The 26,892-nt window shown below is 39.7% G+C and overlaps 1 protein-coding gene across 6 annotated transcripts in view; it reads left to right on the forward strand.

The window, feature by feature from the left end:
* Window positions 1-26,892, forward strand: part of gbf1 (golgi brefeldin A resistant guanine nucleotide exchange factor 1) — a 197,705-nt gene that overhangs the window by 139,746 nt on the left and 31,067 nt on the right. For all 6 annotated transcript variants that reach the window (XM_059035693.1, XM_059035694.1, XM_059035690.1 and 3 more), the window contains 18 exons: window positions 1,347-1,541; window positions 1,848-2,037; window positions 3,949-4,089; window positions 4,275-4,363; window positions 4,775-4,977; window positions 5,390-5,513; window positions 6,155-6,280; window positions 11,161-11,243; window positions 13,112-13,348; window positions 13,690-13,783; window positions 14,717-14,893; window positions 18,705-18,769; window positions 20,695-20,818; window positions 23,556-23,627; window positions 24,068-24,162; window positions 24,736-24,889; window positions 25,741-25,963; window positions 26,624-26,784. In XM_059035693.1, the coding sequence (XP_058891676.1) occupies window positions 1,347-1,541; window positions 1,848-2,037; window positions 3,949-4,089; window positions 4,275-4,363; window positions 4,775-4,977; window positions 5,390-5,513; window positions 6,155-6,280; window positions 11,161-11,243; window positions 13,112-13,348; window positions 13,690-13,783; window positions 14,717-14,893; window positions 18,705-18,769; window positions 20,695-20,818; window positions 23,556-23,627; window positions 24,068-24,162; window positions 24,736-24,889; window positions 25,741-25,963; window positions 26,624-26,784 (2,553 nt within the window). The remainder of the gene's footprint in view (window positions 1-1,346; window positions 1,542-1,847; window positions 2,038-3,948; window positions 4,090-4,274; window positions 4,364-4,774; window positions 4,978-5,389; window positions 5,514-6,154; window positions 6,281-11,160; window positions 11,244-13,111; window positions 13,349-13,689; window positions 13,784-14,716; window positions 14,894-18,704; window positions 18,770-20,694; window positions 20,819-23,555; window positions 23,628-24,067; window positions 24,163-24,735; window positions 24,890-25,740; window positions 25,964-26,623; window positions 26,785-26,892) is intronic.

A 26,892-nucleotide genomic window follows, 5' to 3' on the forward strand; every position in this document is an offset into this window, starting at 1 on the left:
GAGAATTGTGCATTCTTCGTTTTTTGTGGAGGGGTACCAACAAATTTGAGCACGTCTGTATATATGTATATGTATGTATATGTATGTGTGTGAGTAACAAATGAACTTGCACTTACCTGTCACACTCGATTTTTTTGCAATTATACAGCGCTTCCTCCAAAAGTAAAGTGACCGAGACTAGGCATGGTAATGTAAAAGTTAATCATTAAACAGTTTTAGATAGTTTTAAATCTGTGAAACTATCTGAGCCCGCGTTTTTTTGTTTGTTTGCTTTTTTTGTTGTTTTTTCTGACATGGCAAATCTGTCTGTCTTTATTACTGTGCTGTTACACAGCGCTTTCTCCAAAAACAAAGTCAACGAAAAAAGCTATGGTAATGTAAAAGTTAATAAGTAAACATTTTTAGATACTGTAAAGCATTTTTTTAAATCTGTGATCTTTAGTTGCTCTTGTGCATTTTCATTTGCAAGTGAACTGTGACATTAGGGCCTTACCAAGCACTATATTGTGCATTTTTGAACACTGACTTTGGATACTGTTTTAATTCTGGAAACTGATGTTATTTTTAAATCTTTTGCTAAATTGCATTGCCTTTTATGTTTTAAGCAGTTCTGTGCATGGGTAACATTTTGATTTCATTTTGCTGTTGGGTCATTAATGGGGAATTTTACATACTGCTACAATATGTACCGGATTTGAAAGTATGTACTGTATTACAGTTCATGTGTTGTCTCTTTTGGCAAGTGATATTTTCAGAATTATATCTTTAAAATACTACTTCTGTTGAAAATATAGTACTGTACCAACAAAACCAACTACAGTACATTTAAATGGAAGCTTACTTATTTTAAAACCCAGCCCTTCCAGCAATGTATTTTTGGCATTGTATCTTTTTTGTGTTCCCTGAAAAAACTGACAAGTTTTTGTCTTTTACTACTGTGTTATTCCCCTAACTCGTGCGCAAACTAATTTAAATGTACAGGTCCTCAAACGTCATATTTTTTCTTTCCGTATGAAATGCGTGCGTGTGTGTGTGTGTGTGTGTGCGCAGGGCAGGGGGTTGTTTAGGTGGTAGGAGGCAGGTTACAACGTGCTCTTCTCCATACACGTCAAATCAGATGAAATAATCAGATATGCATCACACTCATTTAACTGTCGCTGAACTCAAAATTTTATAGGGTCGGATATGTGAGTGCTGACTGTAATAAGGCTGTAGTTATTTATACAAAAAAATCTATATATTTACACTATTCTTTCAGAAATAGGAATTTTTACAGGGAGTTACATGGCAGTGAAATCTGTGTTAACCAGCCTTAATAATGACCCTATTTCATTATTTTTTTTCAGTTGTATTTAAAAAAACTGATGGACATAATCCCCTCTGAAAATCCCAAGCTGCCTTATGAAATGAAGGAGATGGCCCTGGAGGCCCTAGTGCAGCTCTGGAGGATCCCTGGCTTCGTCACTGAGCTCTACATCAACTACGACTGTGACTACTACTGCTCCAGCATGTTCCAGGAGCTCACCAAGCTGCTGTCCAAGGTATCGGCCGCATCAGAAACATGCCCCTAGCAACAACTGCTTCATCTTGCAGTATCCACCTCTTAAGATTAACACCAAGGAGAGCATTTGTTTATTCATAACTTGTTTGTTTTCCTGTATATTAAGTGTATAATGTTCAGAAACCTTTTGGTCTCTTGAGTGGTTGCAAGGAGCAAGTTTGACTGAAAGGAACCAGTGTTGGCTGCTTTTGTGTATTTAAATAAAAAATAATAATAATAATATTTCAGTTGAGGAATTCAAATTCCTCAGTGGGTTATCCCTCCATGTGCTTCCTTGTCTTTTTAGAATGCATTTCCAGTCTCCGGGCAGCTCTACACCACCCATCTTCTGTCACTAGAAGCTTTGTTAACTGTGATTGACAGCACTGAGGCGCATTGCCAGGCTAAAGTCTTGAACAACACAGTCCAGCAGGAGAAAACAGACACGGCCAAATCTGCCATGGATAGTACTGCAAGCAGCACAGACAGGTCCAATGGTAAGCTCTGAATAGCTGGATTGATTTTGTCATTGGCAAAACTTTTGCAGTAATATTTCATTTAATCTTGGTTAAAGTTGTTCGTGTTTGTTTTTTAAAATTGCAAAGTTATTATCAGCATTATTATTCACTGTGCCACTCACCAGGAATTGGCTGATTTGCAGTTAAGATATAAATATAATGATTATAACTAGAGTTCCGTGAAATTATTTGTTTTATTTTTCACAAATTTAGTTTTAATAGTTTTGTTTTGTTTCATTTTATTACAGATACACATTAATAAAATAACTCAAATTAATGTATATAAATAAAAACAAACTATACCTCATGTTTTAACTCTAACATATTTGTTATTAAACATTAACATTTTTTATTTTTTACAATTTCACATAAAGTAATTTAAAGTAATTTAAAAATAATTTAGTTACCGGTAATGTACATGAAGTCCCCCACTCTTTAATTAACTGAATATTTACAGTAAATACTGCTCATGCCCTCTATAAAAATACAATAAATATATATATATATATATAATATATATATATATATATATATATATATATATATATATATATATATATATATATATATAAATATTTATACTGCACTACTATTGTGAGGCTGTCATAATGATTGCACATACGGCAAACTACCCATAAAAAAAACAATAGTAATTGTATTTCAATCCCATTGCACTGAAGCAGGGCTCCAGTATACAGCAAGCTTGGAGTTTCTCAGTATGTAAACACCAAGCTAAGCAGATTCATTCATTGAAATTCATTCAAAAACCAAAACAGCATTTGCTCCAGTGCAAATTTTGCACCACTTGAAATAAAACAAAGAATTAGCATACCTCATACAAAATACAAGCAAACCAGCCATATTTTTCCCCAAAAGGAATAAACAGCTGATGCTTAACAACAGTAATTTTTTTTTTTTTTTTAATAAATTTTTAGTCGTTGCCAATTATTTATCATTATTTTCTCCCAATTTAAATGGCCAATTATTTCTTTAAGCTCAGCTCACCGCTACCACCCCTGCACTGACTCGGGAGGACGAAGACGAACACACGCTGTCCTTCGAAGCGTGTGCCATCAGCCGACCGCTTTTTTTCACACTGCGGACTCAGCATGCAGCCACCCAAGAGCTACACCGTCGGAGGACAATGCAGCTCTCGGGCAGCTTACAGGCAAGCCCGCAGGCACCCGGCCAGACTGCAGGAGTCGCTTGTGCGCGGTGAGCAGTGGACACCCTGGCCGACCTAACCCTCTCTCTCTCCCCCCGGGTGACGCTCGGCCAATTGTGTACCGCCCCCAGGGGGCTCCCATCCACGGTCGGCTGTAGAATAGCCTGGACTCGAACTCGACTATAGAGCGCATCCTGAACGACAGTATCTTTTGACTTATTTTGTCAACGTCGGTTGCATACATCCCCTCATGCTCAAATTCTTTTCAGCGTTGTTAAATTGTTACGCGCGGTTTAGGCATTTTAGAAACAAATGTCTCTTCTCTTCCATCACAATTTAAATTCCCAGAATTATACATTTGCACAAGTGCTAGACACAGCTTCCGTTTCCCTTCAGACTGTGTCTATGGTAATGGCTGAGCCGTGACAACTACGATTGCAAGTATTTATTTAAAGTATTTTTTTGTTAAATCTCCCAATTAAAAAATGTCATTCTGTGTTTCCTTTATGATTTTTCATTTTATTTTGTTTTATATGTTGCATTTCATTTTGTTCTGTGTTATTTTTATATTTGTGAAACACACAGGCTCTAATTATAACTAAGGTTAATTTAGGCTACCCATTAATTTGATAATGTTAACACATTCCCTGTAATGTCATCTTGATTGAAGAGCCTTCGTGACCAGACCATGTCACTATTTGCTGATTGCCCTTGTTTGTATCCAGGTAGTGAAGGGATGTCGGGTGGTGGCAAGGTGCAGGGGGTTTCAGGAGCAGCGATGCTGGCACCTCAGCCTCCCACCAGTGGGCACCTAATGGCTGATAAAATGAAGCTGGGAAGACAGAGTCAAGAAGACGGTGATTCAGGTACAGTGTTGTTTCTATATACTCCCTAACATTGTCTGAATTAGTCATTCACTGCCTGACTTTCTGTTTCTCTGCGTTAGTTGAACACTGCTGATGTAGCATTTGTTTTAAATGTAAAATGCATTCGACATTCTTACAAAGCGCGAGACAGTGTGGTTTATGGATTTCATTTTTCATTTCTGCAGCTGAGAAAAAGGCTCCTAAGAAACCCCACCGGTTCTCATCCTGCTTACCGGACGCTCAGGAGCTTTCAGACATCAAAAACAAAAAGAAGGCATGTTTTATACTGCTTGCTAACTACTTCTAGGTTTTTTGTCTATCAGTAAACATATAAGAGAAAGGGTTTTAATTGAGCTGTAAATCATATGCTGCATCAGTTTTCCATTCACTATAATATATCCATATTCAAATTTAAATAATCCTGCTATGCATGTATGACACAGAACATGCATAAGTTTTTAGTTATTGCTGTCACGTTAAATAGTGTATTTTTTATTTTTATTTTGTACTATGAGTTCACGTTGTTTGCTATAGACATATTTGGGCTAGATCAGCCAAAGAGCTTTGTATTAGTAAGTGCCAGCACAGTGATGGAAAGCATTAAAGAAATGTAAGCTACTGACTCTAACTTTGTCTCAATGAAAACAATTTTAAAGTTCATATTTTGCTCTTCTTTGTGGTTCAGCTCTTGATTGCAGGCACAGAGCAGTTCAACCAGAAGCCTAAGAAAGGGATCCAGTTCCTTCAGGAGAAAGGACTGCTCAGCAGCCCCATGGACAACAATGAGGTGGCTCGGTGGCTGCGAGAGAACCCCCGTCTGGATAAGAAAATGATCGGAGAGTTTGTGAGCGACCGCAAAAACATGGAGCTTCTGGACAGCTTTGTCGGGTAAGAACCCCCTTTTCATGAAATTTAAAATGAATTCATCTTTAATACACGACCCAGCGGTTATTGCCAGCTAGATAGATAGTTAAGTTTCCTGAGGATATTAATGCTTTTCTAAACATTTTATAAGCTGTTTTACAGTTTTTTGTTTATTTTTGTACTGCATCGCTTCAAGGTTGCTTGAAACTTGAGATGCTGTTCATAATGTCCAGATTCTAATGTCTCATTCCTTCGGAGGGCACCTGCTGTAATAATCAGAACCTGATTGGCTGAAACTATCCATAAGGTTTATACTCAACCATAACTTCAGGCGCTCCAGGTCAATGCAAGAGTACCAATTTTAAAAGCCTTGTAGTTGTGTTGTGCACTACACGATTGTACGCTGCATCATTGACTGACTTTTTCATTTTTTAAGGACCTTCATGTTCCAAGGCCTAAGAATCGATGAAGCCTTGCGCTTGTATCTAGAAGCCTTCAGGCTCCCTGGGGAAGCCCCTGTCATCCAAAGGCTGCTTGAAACCTTTACTGACAACTGGCATGTAAGTGCACCGCTACTCTGCTGTGCTATACCACCATAGCTTAATGAGCAGACTCCTTGAGCAGACACTTTCATTTCAGAGCAGTGTGTGCATGAACCTTTGATAGAGTTGACTCAATAGCACTACAGAGCTACAGTTTAGACAATCCGGTTAGTAGTTTCTGCTTCCTCTGCTCATGGGTTTTCCAATACACCTGTAAGGTGAAAGTGAGGTAGTTGCTGTGTCTGTGTTTGTGGCCTGATGTCTGCAGTCAGAATATTGCTGGTCACTATGTAGTCAGAATGGGATCCCCTGTGATGTGAAAAGTATGACAGGATGATGAGGCATTTTTAAGGAATGTATCTATGTCCACATACTGTAGCTGTGACACCATTTCTATTTATACCAACATTTTCTTTAAACTACAGCTGGTCCCAACAATACAGTGAAATCAGGATTAAGCAGCCACCAAAGGAACTGAACATTTGTGCTAGTGCTTGTTCAGCTGTTAAGCAAGTATGGGAGGTGGGGTGAGGGGAATCTGTTCTGCAGGAGACAGTAGATACAGCTTTCACTGTCTACTTGATGTTTAAGAAAAGGGACGGAAGAGGAAGCTTTTTGTAACATTCATTTAACAGTTTTTTTGTTGTTTTGCTATGCAGAAAGTGAATGGATCTCCTTTTGAAACCAACGACGCCGGGTTTGCTCTGGCCTACGCTGTGATCATGCTCAACACTGACCAGCACAACCACAATGTGCGCAAGCAGAGTGTGCCAATGACACTGGAGGTGAGGCGGGGCTTTTAACATGAAAGCACTAGCTGCCATGTGCATTATCCTTTCTCCATGACAATCACTGTTGGCTGACTTTTTGTGGCAGCAAAGCGTTAGCAAGCACTCAAGTCCAGTGCAACATTTGTACAGAGAGAAGTGCCAGGTTGCAAGCAGTGACAATAATACCGTTCTTCTTAAGAACCTCACATTCAAAATCATAATGCGTTTATTTGAAATAGTATGTAGGAGTGATCCAAGTTTACAATCACGTATTCCACATCATATACGAAGTAGTAGTATGCACCGAAAAAGAAATGAAAAGCAACAACGTGACAAAAAAAGAAAGAAAAATGAGTTATTTCAGCCTTTAATTTTTTTAGCCTCTCGATGTATTCTTCAGCTACAGACACGCTTACCCAGACCCCCTTTGCCCAGACTTGCTTGCTCATCTTTGCCTGTGTCGAGACGCATCTCCTGTTATTACAGCTCGTCTCACGCGCAGCCGCAGAGCAACACTCAGACCCCACCCCCACGTCAGTCAGCTGCATCGTACCAAAAACTCACGTCTATCTTTTTTTTTGTGCTGTGTTTCCAAGAGTCCCTCTGAACCACTGTTCCTACAATAACAGTGGTTAAGCGTGCAGCAGCATGATGTTCACATTGCAAACTGGAGCAGTTCTCCAAAGACAGTTCAAGGTGTTGAACAATGAAACTTTCTGGAGCATCCACCCAGGACTTGTGGCTAAAAATGTCAAATGAAATGTGAATGTGCTTAAAAAGGAATCTGCAACAAAACCTAGTACACTGAATCCAGCATCAGTAAGCAGTGAAAATGGTACATGACCTTTGAGAACCTTATCACCATGTGCTATTAAAGCATTAAGGCACAACAGTGGATGGGTTGACATGCTAGAACTCAACACTTAAGGCATTATAAGGCATTTACTTTTTAAATGAACACAGCAAATAATAATAATTAAAAAAAAAAAAATCTTTCCAATAACAGTAAATATCTCTATGCACAAGAAAATGGATCCAGTGAAAAATACATATATATATTTTTTTAAATGAACATCAGTTTATTCATAAATGTAATAAATATTGATTACAAATGTGTATTAAGTAAAACTATTACATTGATGGACATACATTTCTAAACTTAGTAAATTACATAAATAAATCTGATAAAACATTAATTAACTTTCATTATAGATCAGTGATTTTTGGAATGCATGTTCACTTGAAAATTGCCAGATATTGTGCAGTTAAACTGCAAAAGGGGAGCGCAGGTGAAAGCAGCAGAGTGTGTGGTGCTCGCTGTGCCGTGTGGGAACTTTTTTTTTAAAGCTTCTCCAGCTCTGCAGTTGTTATGGGGGGGATAGTCTGTTTTGTCTTTTCCACTTTGTCTTAGTTTTTTAGTTACTGTTAAGAATATATTGTTAGCATTGTTAAATTCTGTCTTTCGCTAAATTTACTTTTCTGCTGTACGGTGGGTCATTCCGATTGATACCAGCTCGCAGACTTATAAAACTTAATATGCTCCATCGTTATCCCTCACTTTATCAACATACAATTCCCTGAGGAGACTGTTCAACTCGACCTTAGAAAGTACATTAAATGTAAGTCTAACTATTTCTTGGAGTCCATTTTTTTGGATATTCACAGCTCCTTTTTAAAAGCCTTTATTGTGTGTGTTTTTTTTTTTTTTCATTTTGATCAAGTTCGAGTTCTGGTTCCATTATGAACAATAGGTTCCAAGGCAGGGAAAGGGAACGGCAGGGGTGGAAGGAATGAGGGAGTGGAAAGTCAGGGGCATCTCATTTCTCCCTTCACTTCCTTTCCAGTGTTTCGTAGGCCATTTGCACTATAATTAAATTACTAGATTGTACTTCTTGCCAAGCATAACAAGTAGTGGTAATTTCAGCCCAAGCTGTCTTTCAAAGGACAAAGATCAGGTACCACACCTTGACAAGACAGACCACCGGCCGCTTCTAAAAAAACAAAGTGTGACTGTTGGCCGAAATGATAACCTCTTAAAAGGCAGGGATTCTAAAGGCATGATGTTAACAGTGACATCATCGGATTGCTGTCATACTTGTTGCTGAGTGGATAGCTCCTGGGTTTTGGGAGTGATTGACAAGGCTCATGTTGTGTTTGAAATTCAGGTGGAATCTACAGCCTGACTGTATTGACCTGACACAAGATGTGGTTTTGACATGGTTGTCAAGCATATGATGATCACCCATCTATGCACTAGCCACCTAAAGAGTTTGTAGTCTGAAATTAAACTTCACGTTAAAAGACTGCCATTTTTAGCCACAGATACATTTTGGTTTAGAGTACTCTTAAAATCTGGTTCAAATAGAAACTATATTTACAGTGTTTGTGCACACCACATTGTCCTTTTGTTATATGCCTCTGTGGTCCAAGAGTAGTAATAAAGGAATCCCAAATGTTGAATTGTTGTAGTACACAGATAAGATTCACCTACAAAGACGAATTCATTTTCCTGAATGCCTCTAGAAATCAACATGCACATTTGCCCAGGCCAGCAGTTAGAGATCAGACACATAACCTCCCAGTCGGCATACTCTCTTGCTGTTTAGCCTAACAGGTGTTTGTCTGGACATCCATGATCTCATTTTGATGTTTACACATGGCTGCAAACATAGTTGTTTACTTGACAAAAATCAATTTGAAGAAGCCTGCCTGCAGATCATCTTGTCAATCACAGTGCCATTTGCAGGGCAAGGCTTGGTAGCTAGTGCACCCGCTGTAAATCCCCTGGGGTTAGCTCCTCTGGGTAAATAACAACATTATAGAGGAGTCATTTAGGAAGCCATGCATAAGAGGAAATGGTGAATCCGGATTCCATACTCTTTAACTTCCATACACATCCCAATACTTCTAGCGAAGGAACCCCTGCATAAGCCCTGCTTCATCTCTCTGTGCTGCTGTATTTGGTCCATTAATAGCATTTGAATTTCCTAGCACCTTGAAAATAACAATAATAATTTCTTGTGTGCACAAATTCTGAATCAATTTGGGTATCATTAAAAGATGAACGTGGCAATATGTCAGCTGTCGGATGAATATTCCGCCTGTAAGCCTTTGTTCAGTACCTACTCCATACAGTCCTTTTCCTGTGCTTTCCCTGCATTGCAACCCAACATGATGGGACTGGTGGAAGGTAATGTTAAGACTTCTAATCCTGCTCAATAAATAATGCTTTACATGCAATTCTGGTTGCGCATCAATGACATTTCAGAAGGATTTGTGGCTATTTTTTTGTTTAAAAGTTTAATTTATTTTTTACTGGTTTACATATTATCCATAATAGAGAAAGATGTCTTGATGTTCTGAATGACACAAATTAAACACCACATTGAATTTCATGACAAGGTTCACAGAATCACACGTTCTGTAAAATCCCATTTGTTGTTAAATAAGCGTCCCTACTAAAGAAACTATTAATAACAGGCTTTAAATATATTCTCAGCATATTTGTGTGTCATGTTTCAAAATACCCGTATTCCTTTGAATTTAAGATGCCCTAGAATTTAAGACGCATCTCAAATTTCTAGGGCTGCAACAAAGGCTACATTTTGACCTTTGAAGGTTCAGAACACATTTGCCGAAGGAAGGTTCGAACCTTCGATGGTACTAATTTGCATAATTTACTGGTCATGTCACCATAGCTACTTGTTTATATTTGATTAGAAATTCGATCATTTTACAGGTTAAAATATGTTATATAGAACAGTAAGCATGTTTTTATAATTTAAATAAAAATACATGTTATGTACACAAAATTGATGTTTCTTGCGATATATATAGTAAGCTTCAAACACAGCCCTACCTGTCATGAAGATCCTTATTAAAACAGTGTGTGAATGAGCCTGACGAACCTTCAAAGGGTTAGAACTCCCTTTGAAATCCTGCTAGCGAACGACTGAACCTTCAAATACAACCCTACCTGTCATGAAGATCCTTATTAAAACATATAGTGCATGAATGAGCCCTGACGAACCTTCGAAGGGTTAGAACTCCCTTCGATTTCCTGCTTGCGTACAAACCTTGGAACCTTTGAACACAGCCCTACAAATTGCCCGCCCTCAATTTGAGGAAGAAATAAAAGATCAAATAAAGATGCATTTACAAAGATGCAACCTCAGTTATGCACATAAGAAAACAATGTATGAAGGCAGTCTGTGCCCGTCTGCTGTCACACAGAGCATTACAGTTATGTGCTGCTTCTCATTTCCAGTCATGATTACTCGCACCTGTTTTTCTCCCTTTTTGTGAACTGTGGTATTGCTTGGCATGTTGAAAAATACAGGGGTCTGATCAGCATTTCCGATCTGTCCAAGCTGGTACTAATAGCGAAACTCTGACATTTTAAAATATTCTCTTCGAATTCCTCAGGAAGCTAATGACGCTTCTTTCAAAATGGCTGCCTGTATGTCATGGATGATTCGAGATCAGGCAGTAACATTTTTGTTCGTCGTTTTTTGGCAACAAGTCACATTACTCTTTGTGTACTGGGGCAGTGGTCTTTGTTCCTCTTTTCTCGGCAGTCAGGCAGTCAGTCAGTCACGTTACTCTTTGTGTACTGGGGCAGTGGTCTTTGTTCCTCTTTCCTCTTTCTACATCGTTATAGCAGTTTAATATACTTTATTACTGCAATTCAACCCAAGGCAACCAGTGTTACAAACATTGCTGTCTCTTGCCGTAAAGCCCAACTGCTGTTTAAGTGGACATCCTCAAATTCCTGGGATCAAATCAATAAAGACAGTGTAATAACAGTGTTAACTGGTTGGTCGTTTGCATGCTAGCATGGTGTTTCTGATTTGCTTGGCTGTTAGAGGTTAATCCTTTCTTTGTGTTTTCAACAGCAATTTAAAAAGAACCTGAAGGGTGTTAACGGGACGAAAGACTTTGATCAGGATATGTTGGAAGACATCTACAATGCCATCAAGTAAGCCACTGGGGATCCACTGAGTGTGTGTGTGTGTTTATATATGTGTGTGTATATATACAGGTTTTCAATCAGTTTTGAAATCTTGAAAACTGGATACAAATTGTGCATTCTGGCACATTTTTGCATGGTTTAAGCAGGTGCTAGACTAGTAGTGGTCTGCTTGTAGTGTCTGACAAAGTACTCCATTAGTGCAATGAAGGAGTTTTATTTCAGCACTGCTCACAGCAAGGCAAGATCAACCAGAAAAAAACAGAAAACTTTAGGATCATCAAGGCCCCTACAATACAAGACTGGCTGAAAAAGAACTGGTATTTGCTAAGAAAATCAATGAAATACTGTGATGTAAAATATTCTCTTTCACTCAACTTAAATATACCCCTACTGCTTTAAATCACACGTTATACAGAGTAGTGTGCAAAATATGGGACCAACCCAATAAAGAATAACTTTGGAAGCTATAAACAAACTGGAATGTAAGCAGAGTTTGCATTGTAAAGAAGTTGAGTGCACAGATAAGTGAATTAAAAGAATGCAGTAACCATCCATATATAATCAAGAATAATTTAAAAATGGTCTTTTAGAGATTATACTTTCTATTTAATTTATTATTTTCTGATACTCTCTCGTTGCATGCTGTAATGGATAACTTGACATTATTATTATTATTATTGTTATTATTATTATTACTTATTTATTTAGCTTCTGCCTTTCTCCAAGGCGACCCTCTATTTATTGATGATTATTTATTTATTTAGCTTCAGTCTCAAATAACTCAAGATATTTAAATACATAGGCGATAATATTTATAATGTTGGATTTATACAACACACAGGGAATTACTGGTAAGGCTTAGGCTATTTGAACAGGAACAGAATAAAAAAAAAAAGCGAAATAAGATTTATACTGTATAGAGAGCAAGTAGCTGAAGCTGCTTCTGAACAAAATACACCTATACTGTACTGTAACAGTAAAACAAATAGTAAAAGAAAAAAACAAACACTGGTTTAATAATGCAAATGTTTGATTTGCATCAAATACAAATTGAGAACCCTGTCCCAACCTTGCAAAAGGCTCCAGTACTGATTGGTGCCAAAGGTATCTTGTCTTTTGTAATAATAAATCAAAAGCAATATTTATAGCAATTTGTGAATTTAATGAAGACAATAGACCCATCTTTTTTTGTACACCAATGTGGAATATGCAGAGATAAACAGATTCCAACATCAAACCAGCATTACAAAGACACAATTAAAAAAAAAAAAAAATACAAAAAAAAATAAGATTATGGTATTAATGAACAATATGGACATTTTTAACACAAACTGGAGTACAAAAGTATCATATTCTGACATTCGCGCGAACAGGGAGTAGTAAATAAAAATGTTGTTATTTTGGTAGTTTTTTTTATGACTTGTGCACTGTTTTTGCCAAGATTTTTAAATATATTTAAAGTAAAAATAATGCATTTATGTTTGTGTGTATGTGTATAACGTACCAAATATATTTTTTAAATTCAGTAAAATAACTTTTCATAACAAATAAACTTGATCAAATGTTACAGTGCCTATCGGTACCAAGTATTGCAGTCTGACCCAAATTTATTTGTAAAGTTTGGCGCCTTGTCTCTCCAAACTCTCTTCCTCAGATCTCCCTCTCCCTTTTGTCTTCTGCCATCAGCTGTACAACAATACCCCAAAATAATCGTAATATTTTTAAATAGAAGTAGCCGGCGCAAATATCGTTTGACAGTCACCGGCTTATTTTGAAAAGCCTGTATTTTTTTTTTTTTATCATGACCTTGCTGACCCTGGTTTGTATTCGAGCCGTGCTGGGTGGTGTTCAGGTACTGTGTCTACTGTCTGCAGGACTGACGAGATTGTGATGCCAGAGGAACAGACCGGCCTGGTGAAGGAAAATTACATGTGGAGTGTGCTGCTGCACCGTGGAGCCAACTCCGAGGGGGACTTCCTCCACCTGCCGGCAGGCAGCTATGACCACGACCTGTTCACCATGACCTGGGGCCCCACCATTGCTGCGCTCTCCTACGTCTTCGACAAGAGCATGGACGAGACCATCATCCAGAAAGCAATCTCTGGGTTCAGGTGGAGGAAACTGCTCTGAAACAGAGACTTCATGATAACTTTGTGTGTGTCTGTTGTGTGTCTCTATGTGTGAGGGTGACTGTTGTGTGTCTCGTGTGTTTTTATATTCCGAAATAACGTTTAAATTACAATGTTATTTTTTTTAGGTAATTTTGTATTACCTATTTCACCTTCATGGGTTAACATTTTAACTTAGTTAGCCAATTGTGTTAAAATGAACTTGAAGGTGGGCCATTGCAATGAAGTGTCTACATTTAAAGCACAGTATGCCTTTCATGTGATCGATACACGCTATCCTTTCAAGTTAATGAAATGATTTCTCATTGTTCCCTCGATTTTAGGAAATGCGCGATGATCTCTGCCCACTACGGAATGAGTGACGTGTTTGACAATTTAATAATTTCCCTCTGCAAGTTTACGACACTCAGCAGTGAGGTGAGTTCAGACACACAGCTGGGCTGAGCTGGAGGCTTCATCAAGCAAGCGGTCATTTCCTTCATGTGTCAGTATCTGGAGCTGCATCACATGTAACCTCCTCTCAGGTGTAGTGGTGAGGTTAGGTGCTGCAGCTCAGGTATCTTCGTGGTTTAATGAAGCTCTGAGGAGAAATTTCCCTGTGAAAGCCATGTGGATTGTCAGTCCATGTAGAGCCTGTGCTGCTTTTATAGTTTGAGCAGCAGCAGCATCTGTGTGTGTGTGTGTGGGCAGGTTTATAGTTCTTGCTGGGTCAAAAAAGTCTCCATAAGGAAGGAAAGTCTGACAAAACGTACCTTATGAGGACACAGGCCAAGTCCTTGTAGTGTTTTTTTTTAAAAAAACAAACTAAAAGTGCCCAAATATTTTGTTTGTTGTTGACTTTCACCCTGTGTCGAGTTTTTTGTTTGACTGGAGTTAGGAATGGTAAATAAAAATATAGTGAGAGTCAATGCAAAGTCTATAAACAAACATCTGTGTGTGTGAGTGAATGTGGAAAGAATGGTTTGGGGATTATTCTGCAAAATAAACCTTTTATTAAGATTTGGGGATTATTCTGCAAAATAAACCTTTTATTAAGAACTGTGACCTTTCAAAAGCCAGGTCACTAAATCTCCATAACGGCAAGCATATGTTTTAGAAGTAATGCATTCCACTGCAATGTACTGGCAGGGAAGCCATGCTGCCTAATACAGTGGTTAGTGTGTTAGTGTTGTGAACCTCAACCTTGTGGTTGAAAAAATATGTTGACAAATGAATAACTTTACTACATCAAATGCTCCCTTCAACAGTACAGTTCTTGGTTGCTGTGTCACAGTGGGGAAATGTGTGTATTTGTACATAGATAGTAGTAGCCATGAAATGGTGATTTCTAATGATGCAGTCTGTTCCTAGTCTGTTGAGACCCTGCCCACTGTCTTTGGAAGCAACGCCAAGGCTCAGGTTGCTGCCAAGGCCATGTTTAATTTGTCCCATCGCCATGGCGACATCTTGCGGGAAGGCTGGAAGAACATCATGGACTCCATGCTGCAGCTGTTCCGTGCTGAGCTGCTCCCTAAAGCCATGGTAGAGGTGAGTGAGACCTTACCTAAAGCCATGGTAGAGGTGAATGAGACCTTCCCTAAAGCCATGGTAGAGCTGAGTGAGACCTTACCTAAAGCCATGGTAGAGGTGAGTGAGACCTTACCTAAAGCCATGGTAGAACTGAATGAGACCTTACCTAAAGCCATGATAGAGGTGAGTGAGACCTTACCTTAAAGCCATGGTAGAGGTGAGGGAGACCTAACCTGGCACACTCCTTACACACCAGCACAGCAGCTCAGAGTTCCCCTGCACTCGTGCTCTCCGGCTCCTGGGTCAGCACCCTTCACTACACTGGGATATCTCAAATTACCTCAGCAGGGATACGTGGTTTGTAAACCGGATAGCCACAGGTATAGTGCTATTCTGACAGGGCTCATGTCTGCTGAAGTGTATTTGAGGGAGGAAATTAAACTGCACAGGTTGCCATACTGGACTATGGAATTAGTTTGGAATCTTAAATACCAACACACTAGTGGAATCTGCATATTTCTTAATAAACTTTTCAGAAGTATAGCAGTATCAAAGTTCAAAGAATAATCATAAATTAACTTGTGAATAAATATCTTTAAATAAAATGTGCAGATATAAGGTAGTCCTATTTGTGGATGTGCTTTTCTTGTAAATTTACCTTGAGAGATTGTTGCATTATTGTGCCCGAAATTATATTCTTTATATTGCACAGATGGGTGACCTAAATTAACATGCACAATTGGTCTTCCGTTTTCATTGAATATTTTTAATGATCCCCTTGCATAGCACTTTTACAGGGTGGTTTATAATGTGAAACGGCCTCTTCGGAAGATATCTAAATCTTAAGAAACAAAAATAGAATTCAGAATGGCGCATCTGGCCAGTTCACCTGTTTTTCTTTATTAATAATAATAATAATAATAATAATAATAATAATAATAATAATAATAAAATGTTAGATTGAGGGATGTATTAAAAATGCTGCCATGGGTTGTATAAACAGTGATGCACCTTTAATGAGATCCTTTGATTTCACAATAAAACAGACGGCTGACGGCACTCCTTTCGGAGGATGCGAGTGCTCGTTTTCATCTCTCCCGAGTTAATTCGGGGGTTGCAGCGGTGAGCCAGGTTGAATAATAATTGAACATTCCAAATTGAGAGAAAAATTGGAAAAATGTATAAAATAATTATTAAAAAAAAAACAAAAACCATGTTTCTGTTAAGCCAGGGGTTCCCAAACTTTTTTACTCTATGACCCAATTTTGAGACTTAAAAATATACGCGACCCCAGACAGTAACAAAACAACAAAGCAACCAAAATAACATTACAACTAACATATGAATATGTTACCTGTGTACTCACCAAGTCTAATGGGATGCGTGGGCTTGAATGTTGTCACACAGCTTGTCAAAATCCGGCGGTGTTGTTGAGATCGCACATCTGATTTCTGATGTTACATCCAAGGTGGATCGATACCGAGATTTGATGCACACAAGTGCGCTGAATCCAGCTTCACACAAATACGTGGTCGCAAATGGCACTAACAGTGTCATGGCCCGTGTTGAGAGCGCAGGATATTCATTCTTGACACTGAACCAGAACTCTGAGAGAGTAAGTTGCGCATATGTTCCTTGTAGCTGTCTATCGCAGGAAATTTCAATTAACTGTTTCGATTTCAGCTGCTGGCAAATCCACAGTATCAGGGTTGCATTGGAAGGGGTTTTGCAGCCAATCATACTTGGACATATCTAAGTAGGGGAAAAAGGACGCAAACTGTCCATTCAGTCGGCTGAGATGCTCAGCAATCAACTGTGTGGGAGGCTGGACATTTTCATTGTCGGCCAGGAACTTGCAAAGATGCGGGAACGATTCATAGTTTGACTGCAACAAGCGTGTCTTCCAGAAAGTAATTTTTTCATGAACGCTGTGATTCGATCACTCAGCTGAAATATGTTAGTGTTCTTTCCTTGCATACCTGTATTCAGTTCGTTCAATTTCCCAAATATGTCCGTTACATAGGCAAGAAGGCACATCTTCGTTTGTTCAGAGAGAAAATTTGAGAATTCTGTTTTTTTGCACACGATCGCAAAAGCAAGCAGCTCTTCTTTCAGTTTAAAAAATCGTTCCAGTATCCTTCCTCTCGAGAGCCAGCGGACTTCGGTGTGAAATAGCAACAGGTTATGATCGGATCCCATGTCTTCACACAACTTTGCAAATAGACGAGCACGAAGCGGGTGAGCCTTGATGTAGTTCACAATGCATGTGACCTGCTGCAGGACTTCACCAAGCTCTGTGCTCAAATCTGTAGCGGCCAGTTGCTTGCTGTGTATCATGCAGTGAGTCCATACAGCAGACGGAGCAACTCTCTTAACTAAGGCATGGAGCCCTGCTCTATGGCCTGCCACAGACGGTGCTCCATCTGTGCAAAAACCCACCATGCAATCAAACAGAATATGGTTGTCCTTTAGGTAGCCATGTAGCACGTTAAATATTTCTTGTGCAGTCTTGTGTCCGGGCAGAGGGAGACAGAAAAGAATGTCTTCCAGAATTGCACCCTCCCAAATGTACCGCACAAAACGCAAGAAATGTGTGTCGCGCCCCTCTGTGCTCATATCAACCTGAAGTGCATATGCTCAGTGTTTTTCAGACGTTCCACCAGCGTGTTTTCTTGGTTTGCTTCTATCGCCTCAATCCTTCGCTTAACGGTGTTATTGGAGAGTGGTATGGCTTTGAGCTTGTTTGCTTCAGCTTTCCCACACATTATCCTCACCATATCAACTGCAGCAGGCAAAAGTCTCCCCAATTATGTGAGGCTTCTTAACCTGTGCAATGCGGTAGCTTACTTCAAATGATGCCCTTTGAGCTCGATCAGGGATGGACAAGGCCCTCTTGAATGTCACTTGTTGACGTGAAAGTTCTTCTTTTCGGCGCTTGAAAAATGACACTGGTTTTCCCACATGTCCCTTGTGAAGGGTTTCCAAGTGTCGTTTTAATTTATTTGGCTTCATGCTTTCGCTTGATAACACCTTGTGGCATATTAGGCATTGTGGCTTTTCTTCATTTTTAACCAAAATACTGGTGAAGCCATACTCAGGAAAAGCCTCGTCCACGTTTTTTGTCATCTATGTTTTAAGTAATTTTCAATTCGATTTTAAACTTCTCACTCACAAATGTATGAGCATTGTACAAAGCGCGAGACACTTTTGCGTGACGTGCATCGGAGACGATAGCGTAAGGGGGCGGAGATCATACAATTATATGATTGGTGGAGATCAGTGGTATCAATTCCAAGGTAGGTTGTTACACTGCGCTGGCTGAAACTGTAGATATAATACACTGTCGCTGCAGCTACGTAGTGCACAGTATGTTAGCAGTGTGGAGCAGACAACATACAAAATAATAATAATAATAAAAAAGAAAATGACGATATGCCGAGGTGGCCTCTCGCGACCCCATCCTCTGATCTGGCGACCCCATTTGGGGTCGCGACCCACAGTTTGGGAACCACTGTGTTAAGCAATCCAAGGAATTGTTTCAGTGAGGTGTGGTCGCAACCCCTGTACCCATAGGTTTCTTGTTAGTCAGCCGTAGGTGATCACTGCATTAGATTAGCATTGTATGTGCAGTACATATCACATTAATCACACACTACCTTTTTACACTAAACACTTGTTTGTAATACAGTGTCTTCCTGTGACTAAGTTAAAGTTTCAGAAAGTATTCTACTGCCACTTACTCCTTATGTCTTTACTTAGTACTACTTGTCAGTTCAGAGGAGAAAAATATTCATGCAATTCCTAATTAACCATTTTGTATTCATTAAAGGTTGAGGACTTTGTGGAACCCAATGGAAAAATCTCACTGCAGCGTGAAGAAACTCCTTCAAATCGGTAAGGAGGATTACGGAGTCTAGCTGGTATACGTCATGTGCACATTATATTGGTGTACTGTATATGGGTGATGTGCAGACACATGGCAAATTACATTTAACCCTTTGCGGTCCATTTATTCAGCGTGTCCGGCAGGTCAGGTCCAATTTATTTTCACATGTGCAGTTTATTTTAGGCGCGCTGTTTAAAAGTATTTTTTTTTTCACAGTAGGTTTTTTTCACAACAGGTTTAAGAGGCACTGCATATCAACAGGACACTCAGTACTGCATCTCCAGCCCCGCCTCACCCCTTGTTTGCTGTATTTTTCACATACCTCTTAATAATAGTATATACCGATAAATCATCCCTGATCACTCGTTTTATCACCAAACTCCTCAATAATACGATCCAAGTCATTATTTTATTACTATAACATCTAAAAAAAGCTCTGCAAATGTCTGTGATATTCTTTGCACGCTGGATGCAGAAGCAGCTATCTTGTTTGTTTATGTCCGTGTTATCTATGTGGTGTCAGGGCTATCTGTATTCATGAGATACGCCCCCTTTGTTTTATTTAATTATTTTTTATTTATTTTTTTCCCTGCTTCTCTTGGCTCCTATCGGTCTCACTCGGCCATTGAATGGTTTTCTCGGCTTTTTCCGGAGAAAAAACGACTAGAGACCTGTTTTTTACGTCTTTTTGATGATGGCGGACAGAGTCCAACATTGGACCGGAAAGGGAAAATTGCATTATCGGACTAGGTCCGACATAGGACCGCAAAGGGTTAATAGAGAAAAGTGTAAGGTACTGCACGCAGGCAATAAAAATGTACAATATAAATATCAAATGAGATACTGAAATTGAAGAAGGAATCTAATACACCTAGGAGTTTGTGTTGACTCAAAAATGTCTTCATCTTGACAATGTGGGGAAGCTATAAAAAAGGCCAACAAGATGCTCGGATATATTGTGAGAAGTGTTGAATTTGAATCAAGGGAAGTAATGTTAAAACTCTACAATGCACGCAGGCAATAAAAATGTACAAGACCTCACCTAGAATATTGTGTTCAGTTCTGGTCACCTCGTTACAAAAAGGATATTGCTGCTTTAGAAAGAGTGCAAAGAAGAGCAACCAGAATTATCCCGGGTTTAAAAGGCATGTCGTATGCAGACAGGCTTAAAGAATTGAATCTCTTCAGTCTTGAACAAAGAAGACTACACGGTGATCTGATTCAAGCATTCAAAATCCTAAAAGGTATTCACAATATCGACCCAAGAGACTTTTTCGACCTGAAAAAAAGAAACAAGGACCAGGGGTCACAAATGGAGATTAGATAAAGGGGCATTCAGAACATAAAATAGGAGGCACTTTTTTACACAGAGAATTGTGAGGGTCTGGAACCAGCTCCCCTGTAATGTTGCTGACACCCTGGGATCCTTCAAGAAGCTGCTTGATGAGATTCTGGGATCAATAATCTACAAACAACCAAACAAGCAAGATGGGCCGAATGGCCTCCTCTCGTTTGTAAACTTTCTTATGTTCTAAGTGATGTGGTACAACGACATCTCAATGAATGAGATGACGTAGTTCTTTAGTATCATTTGGAAGCATTTTGTATTGCACTGTACAAAAAGCCTTTGTAATCGTGTGCTCTGTGTACATGAATCACATGACTCTTAGAAAATGTTGCATTTGTGGAGATCTAAACAGAAAAAACAAATATAGCTAATTTTGTATGTGCATTAGGAAAATACCATTGAAATATCTTTAAATGATTTGTTATTTTAACAGTCCTGTATTTATTTGTATTTAAATTGTCTCAAGTCGTAATGTAATGTGCATAGTGCACTGTTAATGTAGCCCCCTGTCTCTCCACACAGGCGAATCTACAGTGTTGAGTTTTGTAGTGCACTGTTAATGTAACCCCCTGTTTCTCCACACAGAGGTGAGTCTGCAGTGTTGAGTTTTGTGAGCTGGCTCACTCTGAGTGGTACTGAGCAGTCTGGACAAAGGGGCCCGTCCACTGAGAACCAGGAGGCGAAACAAGCAGCTGTCGACTGTATAAAGGTACACAGCCTCACCTCTTTATAACCTCACAACATGGACTCTGAATAACAGCATGTCAAGCATTAGGATTAGGGGGAGCAGCTGCACCCCGTCAACTTCTTCACTGTCAGTAACCAACCATCAGCTTCCCATAATGACAAAGACATTGCCAAACGACCTAGGAAATACAGCATATAACATAAAGGCATGAAAACGAACTTTTTAACAGTGTTTGTGTCAAATAAAGTGAAAATACATATCACTGTATGTCTACAATGGTTTCTTTATGGGACATGTACCAGCAGGCTTCTTAACCCTTCAGGACCAAGCATTTTTTGGCTGTAGTTGACTGTCTTATAAAAATTCACTAAAAATCAATGTTTTACAGTAGCATCTATTGAAATGGTGTCCTTTTTTTCAGAACACTCTGGGGAACATTATAAAGTACTTCAGAAACCATATAAACCTTTTTTTAACACAATATTTGTTTTATTTTATTTATTTATTTATTTAATTATTTTTAAGTATTTTGTATTATGTATTCTGCTTAGAGAGACATGTATAAAAACATATGAAAACGATTGATGTTTGGGCAGATTACAAGACATTGTTTCACCTGAGTGATTGCAATGACATAATGCACGTTTATTCTCAGGGTCTTTATATCATTGGTTCCAAAATGAAAGTCTAACTTTTGAGCCGTACGTTCGGAATATTACCAAATTGTCTTTTTTTCATCTTTGGAACGTTGCTCGACTGCGCCCTGTCTTGTCAATGTCTGCTGCAGAAAAACTTGTACATGCTTTTGTTTCCTCCAGATTATTGCAATGCCCTATGCTTGGGTGTCAAAGAATACTGTCCAAAAACTCCAGCATGTCCAAAATTCAGATGCTAGGGTGTTAACTGGGTCTCAATCCAGTGAAAAAAAACAACAACTATCAGGAAGTGAACGTCAGTCCCTCCCCTATGCAATGAAATGTGTTTCAAGCCTATACTGCAGTGGTCGGCAATTGGCAGTGCGTGGGCCAAAACCAGCCCGCGGACAGGTGTCGTCTGGCCTGCGGATGCCTACTGGCAGGGCTGTATCAAGGTTGAGCGAGAGCAGAACTTCACTTTAATATTACCGCAAGGGGGCTATCATGGGGGATTCTCCGTATGACCTTCATATATTTCTTGCGAGTAAGCAGAAAATGAAGTGTTTTGCAATATCGATTCCAAAGTACAGTACTTGCTGATTGTGATGATACATTTATGCCTTGCTATGGTACTGGAATCCTCATATGATAAGGCAGAACGCAGAATAACATAAAACACAATTCAAAAGTAGCATACAGTTGTTTTTTTTTTTTTTTAATGCTTCATTGCGTTACGACAAATTCAATGAGAAAGGGCACTTTCCTACATAGACCGAAAAGCAGAATAACATCAAACATATTTCAAGTAGCATACATTTTTATTTTAAATGCTTCATGGCACTTTCGTTCTGCGATCAGCTTTAGAACAGCAGGTGTAACAGACGTGACGGCGATACGCAGGCAGTCCTCCAAAGATTCTTGTGTCAGCCTGTTTCGTGCATCTGTTTTTAATGTTGCATTCATTGTGAAATAAGCCGCTTCGCATGTGTAAGTAGATCCAAACATGAAGAGCACAAACAGAGCCAGCGGTAGCTGTCTGGACATATATAGGCAGACCAGAATGATTCCAGATTTGCTTTGTTAATGAATTCAGTTTTCAGCAACGACGATGCCTGCAAATATACTACTAGTTCTAGTTGCTGGCTCGTTGATTGCGGGAAGCACTTGCTTTGCATGGGATGAGAAATCACCATCGGGGTTCATTGAAAACGGATCATGGACAAAAACGATTGCGTACCTGGGAATGCTGAAGTTGTCAAAACGAGCACTGAAATTGTCTTTCAGCTGTACAATGGTCTGTCATCGTTAGGAGTCATTTTGAGTTACGTTTCACTTACAACATATCGGAATGTTAAACTAAACTAATTTGTCTCTTAATAGATGCAACACAGATGCTATATTTTACTAATATTTATTTGGAGGTTACAAAGACATACTATCACAATTGTTACTACTTTTTTCCTTTTTGGTTTGTTTTTAACTGGCTTGACCAGCTTTTTTAAAAAATTTTATTGACGAGCTGGTGTGCCTTGTGCCATGCTGCAACACATTTTCTGCGGGTGGGGGGTATTGTAAGTGGCCCGCTCTGCGGCTGCCCACGGGTCATTTGGCCCACTGTCAAATTTAATTGCCGACCACTGCTGTACTGCAAAGTACGGTGGCCCTGTAAGTCATCAAAATGAAGTGCTTTTCTTATCATGTTTACACGATCGCAGTCCTAAAAGCCCACTCATTATGATCTCGTTAACACAATCCCAGTCCTTAAAGGGTTAAAATCCTGTGAAGTTAACCAGCAAAATAATAACTTTGTACGTTTGCTGAGATTAATATAATTGGCCTAACTGGTATGTGTGTATATGAGACGTGTGCTGGTATATTGCTAATGTCTTTGAGTACAGTGCACTGCTGTGACTGAGCACCGTGCTATTATTTTACGTGAAGTATCACTAGAAAATAATGAGATCCAGAGATGAGGGTGTATTCATCAGAGGCTTGCATTACCTAACTAAACAGGTTTATTTACTGTTCACCCATCCATCCAATAAGCAGATAGTAATACTAGATACAGATTCGTCGATAGCAAAGTATCTTGTACAATTTATAGTTGTTTTTATTTCTTTCAGCATTGTGATCCTGAGAAACTGATAACAGAGAGTAAATTCCTTCAGCTGGAATCACTACAGGAACTAATGAAGGTGAGTAACCCGTGGCATGAATCAAGCTGGGCTGCACTAATGCAGGAAAAGACAGTCATGGCAGTGGCTGCTCACCAGGACCGCCCTCCACATTCAGGAGCACAATGGTTACCTTGATTATTACCTGCTACTCAGCAGGCTTACAGTTATCACAAGCTTCCTTCCAATGGTGATGCGAATCACAGTTATGAAATAGGTGGTAATGTGCAAAACGTTTATTATGATCTTATTGTAATTACACAAGTATATTTGAATGTTTTTGGAACATTTTGAGATACTCTGTGTTGAAGTAATTTGACCTCTTCACTTCTGTTTGCCCATGGGCTTGATCAAGCAAACTGAGCAAAGCCAGGACCATCTAGCCAGGCCCTAGGCTGGCACACTGACATTTCAGCTAGGGCTGCACTGTCCTTTGCTGCTGACTGCTGTGTTTGGAACAGGCACTGATCTCTGTGACCCCGGATGAGGAAACCTACGATGAGGAGGATGCTGCTTTCTGTCTGGAGATGCTGCTCCGAATTGTGCTGGAGAACAGGTGAGCTGCAGCTGAGAGCTTTCTAAACGACCACACCACTGAGCCCCAGTATTTCAGGATTGATATCTGATTATTGCCAACCTTTATACCTTGAGGCTTAGACTTTGTCCTGGAAATTGTCCTTCTAATAGGTAGTAATGACCTGAATTGACTGCCTTCTAGATTCATTTCTTAACCCACAGTTTAGCTACCTCAGCTTTAGCACCTGGTTTCACAGACCCTGGTTGCCACTAATATTGGACGCTGTAATGTTACCTCGGGTTGGGTTGTCAAAGATTAAAGCTAATTGGGGTCTGTGAAACCTTGCATATGAATTCCAAAGTTTCTGGGTTTTTTTGTAACTGTTACAAACTAATCCTACATTTAAAGCACATTTCCGAGTCCTTCAATTAAGCTTAACTTGTATAATTTAAGTTGTATGCATTTTCTTTTCAACAAATAAGCAAGTAAATCCATAAACAAGTCTGCATGAAAGAGAATGAGAAATGTGAGACTTGTCCATTGCACAGAGCATGAGAAATCCATGAAAAAAGAAAAAAAAGAAACAATGGTGTTTTGCTGCTTGTTCGGTAGGGACCGTGTTTCCTGTGTGTGGCAGACGGTCCGGGATCACCTGTGTCATCTGTGCGTCCACGCCACCGAGAACTGCTTCCTCGTGGAGCGGGCTGTGGTGGGGCTGCTGAGGCTGGCAATACGCCTGCTGCGAAGGGAAGACATCAGCTCACAGGTACCCAAGCAAAGCGCATCTGACAGAGCTATGGTATACATGGCAACGCAGCTGGTAATCCATGTATATTGGAAACACCTATAGATATGTCGTTAATGTCACAACTGTTTGTAGCTGTTTTTTAAGCCACCCCCAGGAAAGCGTTTTTGGTCACACTATTTTAAGCGCCGTCCTATTAACTATTAACAGCCAGCTAATAAACATGTTAATATACATGCTTTATTTTTCTCTTAATTGTTAGTTAATATATAATAGCTAAAACTGCAAACATCAGAGCCAATTTCCAGTCGATCGTATATCGGTTAGAATTGTTACTGTTGTAATGTTAAGCAAATTAAGTCTTTTATTAGTGGGCGTGTTAACATCTTAGCCAGGCTCGTCTGCGTTTTGTAGTTATAGAGCTTTGAAGCTCATCTCACCGACGGGGAACAGAATCCGTAACGGCAGTGCATCTCACAACACTGCCCCTTACGTTAGTTTAGAAAGATCTTAATGTAGAACCCTGAGCTCAAAATGAACGACGTTTGTTAACAGTTAATATACTAAAAATGTGGCCATTAAAATAAAGCGTGACTGCATTTTTCAACACATTTTATTAATTGAAATGTTATAAAAAAAAAAAGCAAGCATGTAAATTTTTTTTTAAAAAAGTCAATTGGCAAGCTCAAAAACGGAAAGCTAAGTTTTAATGGTAGAGGCATAGCTCAGCCATGCCAAGCCCTGGTTTCCCTTTTGGCTGCATATCATCTCCCCTTGTCACTGTTATATCAGTTCTTGAGAAGCAGGCAGGTTGTGAAATGGGTGTGGGGGTGACAGAGCTCACTAAATATGTGCTTGTTGTTTGTCTGCAGGTCCTCCTCTCCCTCAGGCTGCTGCTCATGATGAAGCCGAACGTCTTGTCCCGAGTAAGCAGGGATGTTTCCTACGGGCTCCATGAACTCCTGAAGACCAACGCGGCCAACATCCACTCCAGTGATGACTGGTACACCCTCTTCTCCCTGCTAGAGTGCATTGGGGCCGGCGTGAAACCCCCGCCCTCCCTGCAAGCCACCACAGGACCAGATAATGACACAGGTAATCGGCAGTCTGTAGGAAACCCGACACCCTGCAGTACGATAAGCAGCTGCTTCAAGGAAAATAACACAACCAGGGAGCGAGACATTAGGAGAATTGGAAAGCACACCTGCTGCCCATTTCAACAAAAACAGCAAGTCAGAAATGACTTTTAAAAATCAATAGAAAGGAGTGCTAGACACTTACATGATTTGTTTTGCTACCTAGTGTCCTACTGATGTTAAATAAGAACAGCAGCCTGGGGGTTTTATAGGATGACTGTTAAATTAAAGCAGGGTCCTTTTCATTTATGGTGTCAATGGCCCCTTTACAAGCTAATAGAAAAAAAGACTGTGGGCATTGGACCTGCATTGTCTTCTCACTCCCTAGAACTCGATCTATCCGTGGCTGCCTGGTTACTCTGGTAAAGCTAATTAATGAATGCATCATAAAGAGGTGTGCAAGCTAACAGCGTTCCTGCTTGTTACCCCTGCTCTTTGATCAAATAGAGATGACTTAGATCAGAAAATAAAAACAATCGACTACACCTGGTTCCTCACAGGCTGGGAAAACTTTTACTTGAGTTAGTTACAGGCAGGTGTAAAAATTAAGTTGATGGCACATTTGAGTGATCTAATGATTGGTATTGTACTTGCCTTTCCTTGCCTTGCCTTGTTCCAGGTGCTCAGTCAGACAGTGAGCTCTCCTCCTCCCACCCCAGTCAGGTCAGCCTGGACCGGGGCTACACCTCAGACTCTGAGATCTACGCGGAGCACGGGAAGCAGTCCAGGATGCACCGCTCCGTCACTGATGTGGACGTGGCTAGCAGCGGCTGGTTAGTGGTAAGGGAGTCACTGTCTAAACACGCAGACATGTGGAAGTGTACCCTGCATGCTCATGCTCATGGGTAGTTATTTATATATTAAAAAAGGACTTGAAGTGAGGTCAAA

The sequence above is a fragment of the Acipenser ruthenus genome, chromosome 13, assembly GCF_902713425.1.
Source record: "Acipenser ruthenus chromosome 13, fAciRut3.2 maternal haplotype, whole genome shotgun sequence".
In the NCBI taxonomy this organism is placed as follows: domain Eukaryota; kingdom Metazoa; phylum Chordata; class Actinopteri; order Acipenseriformes; family Acipenseridae; genus Acipenser; species Acipenser ruthenus.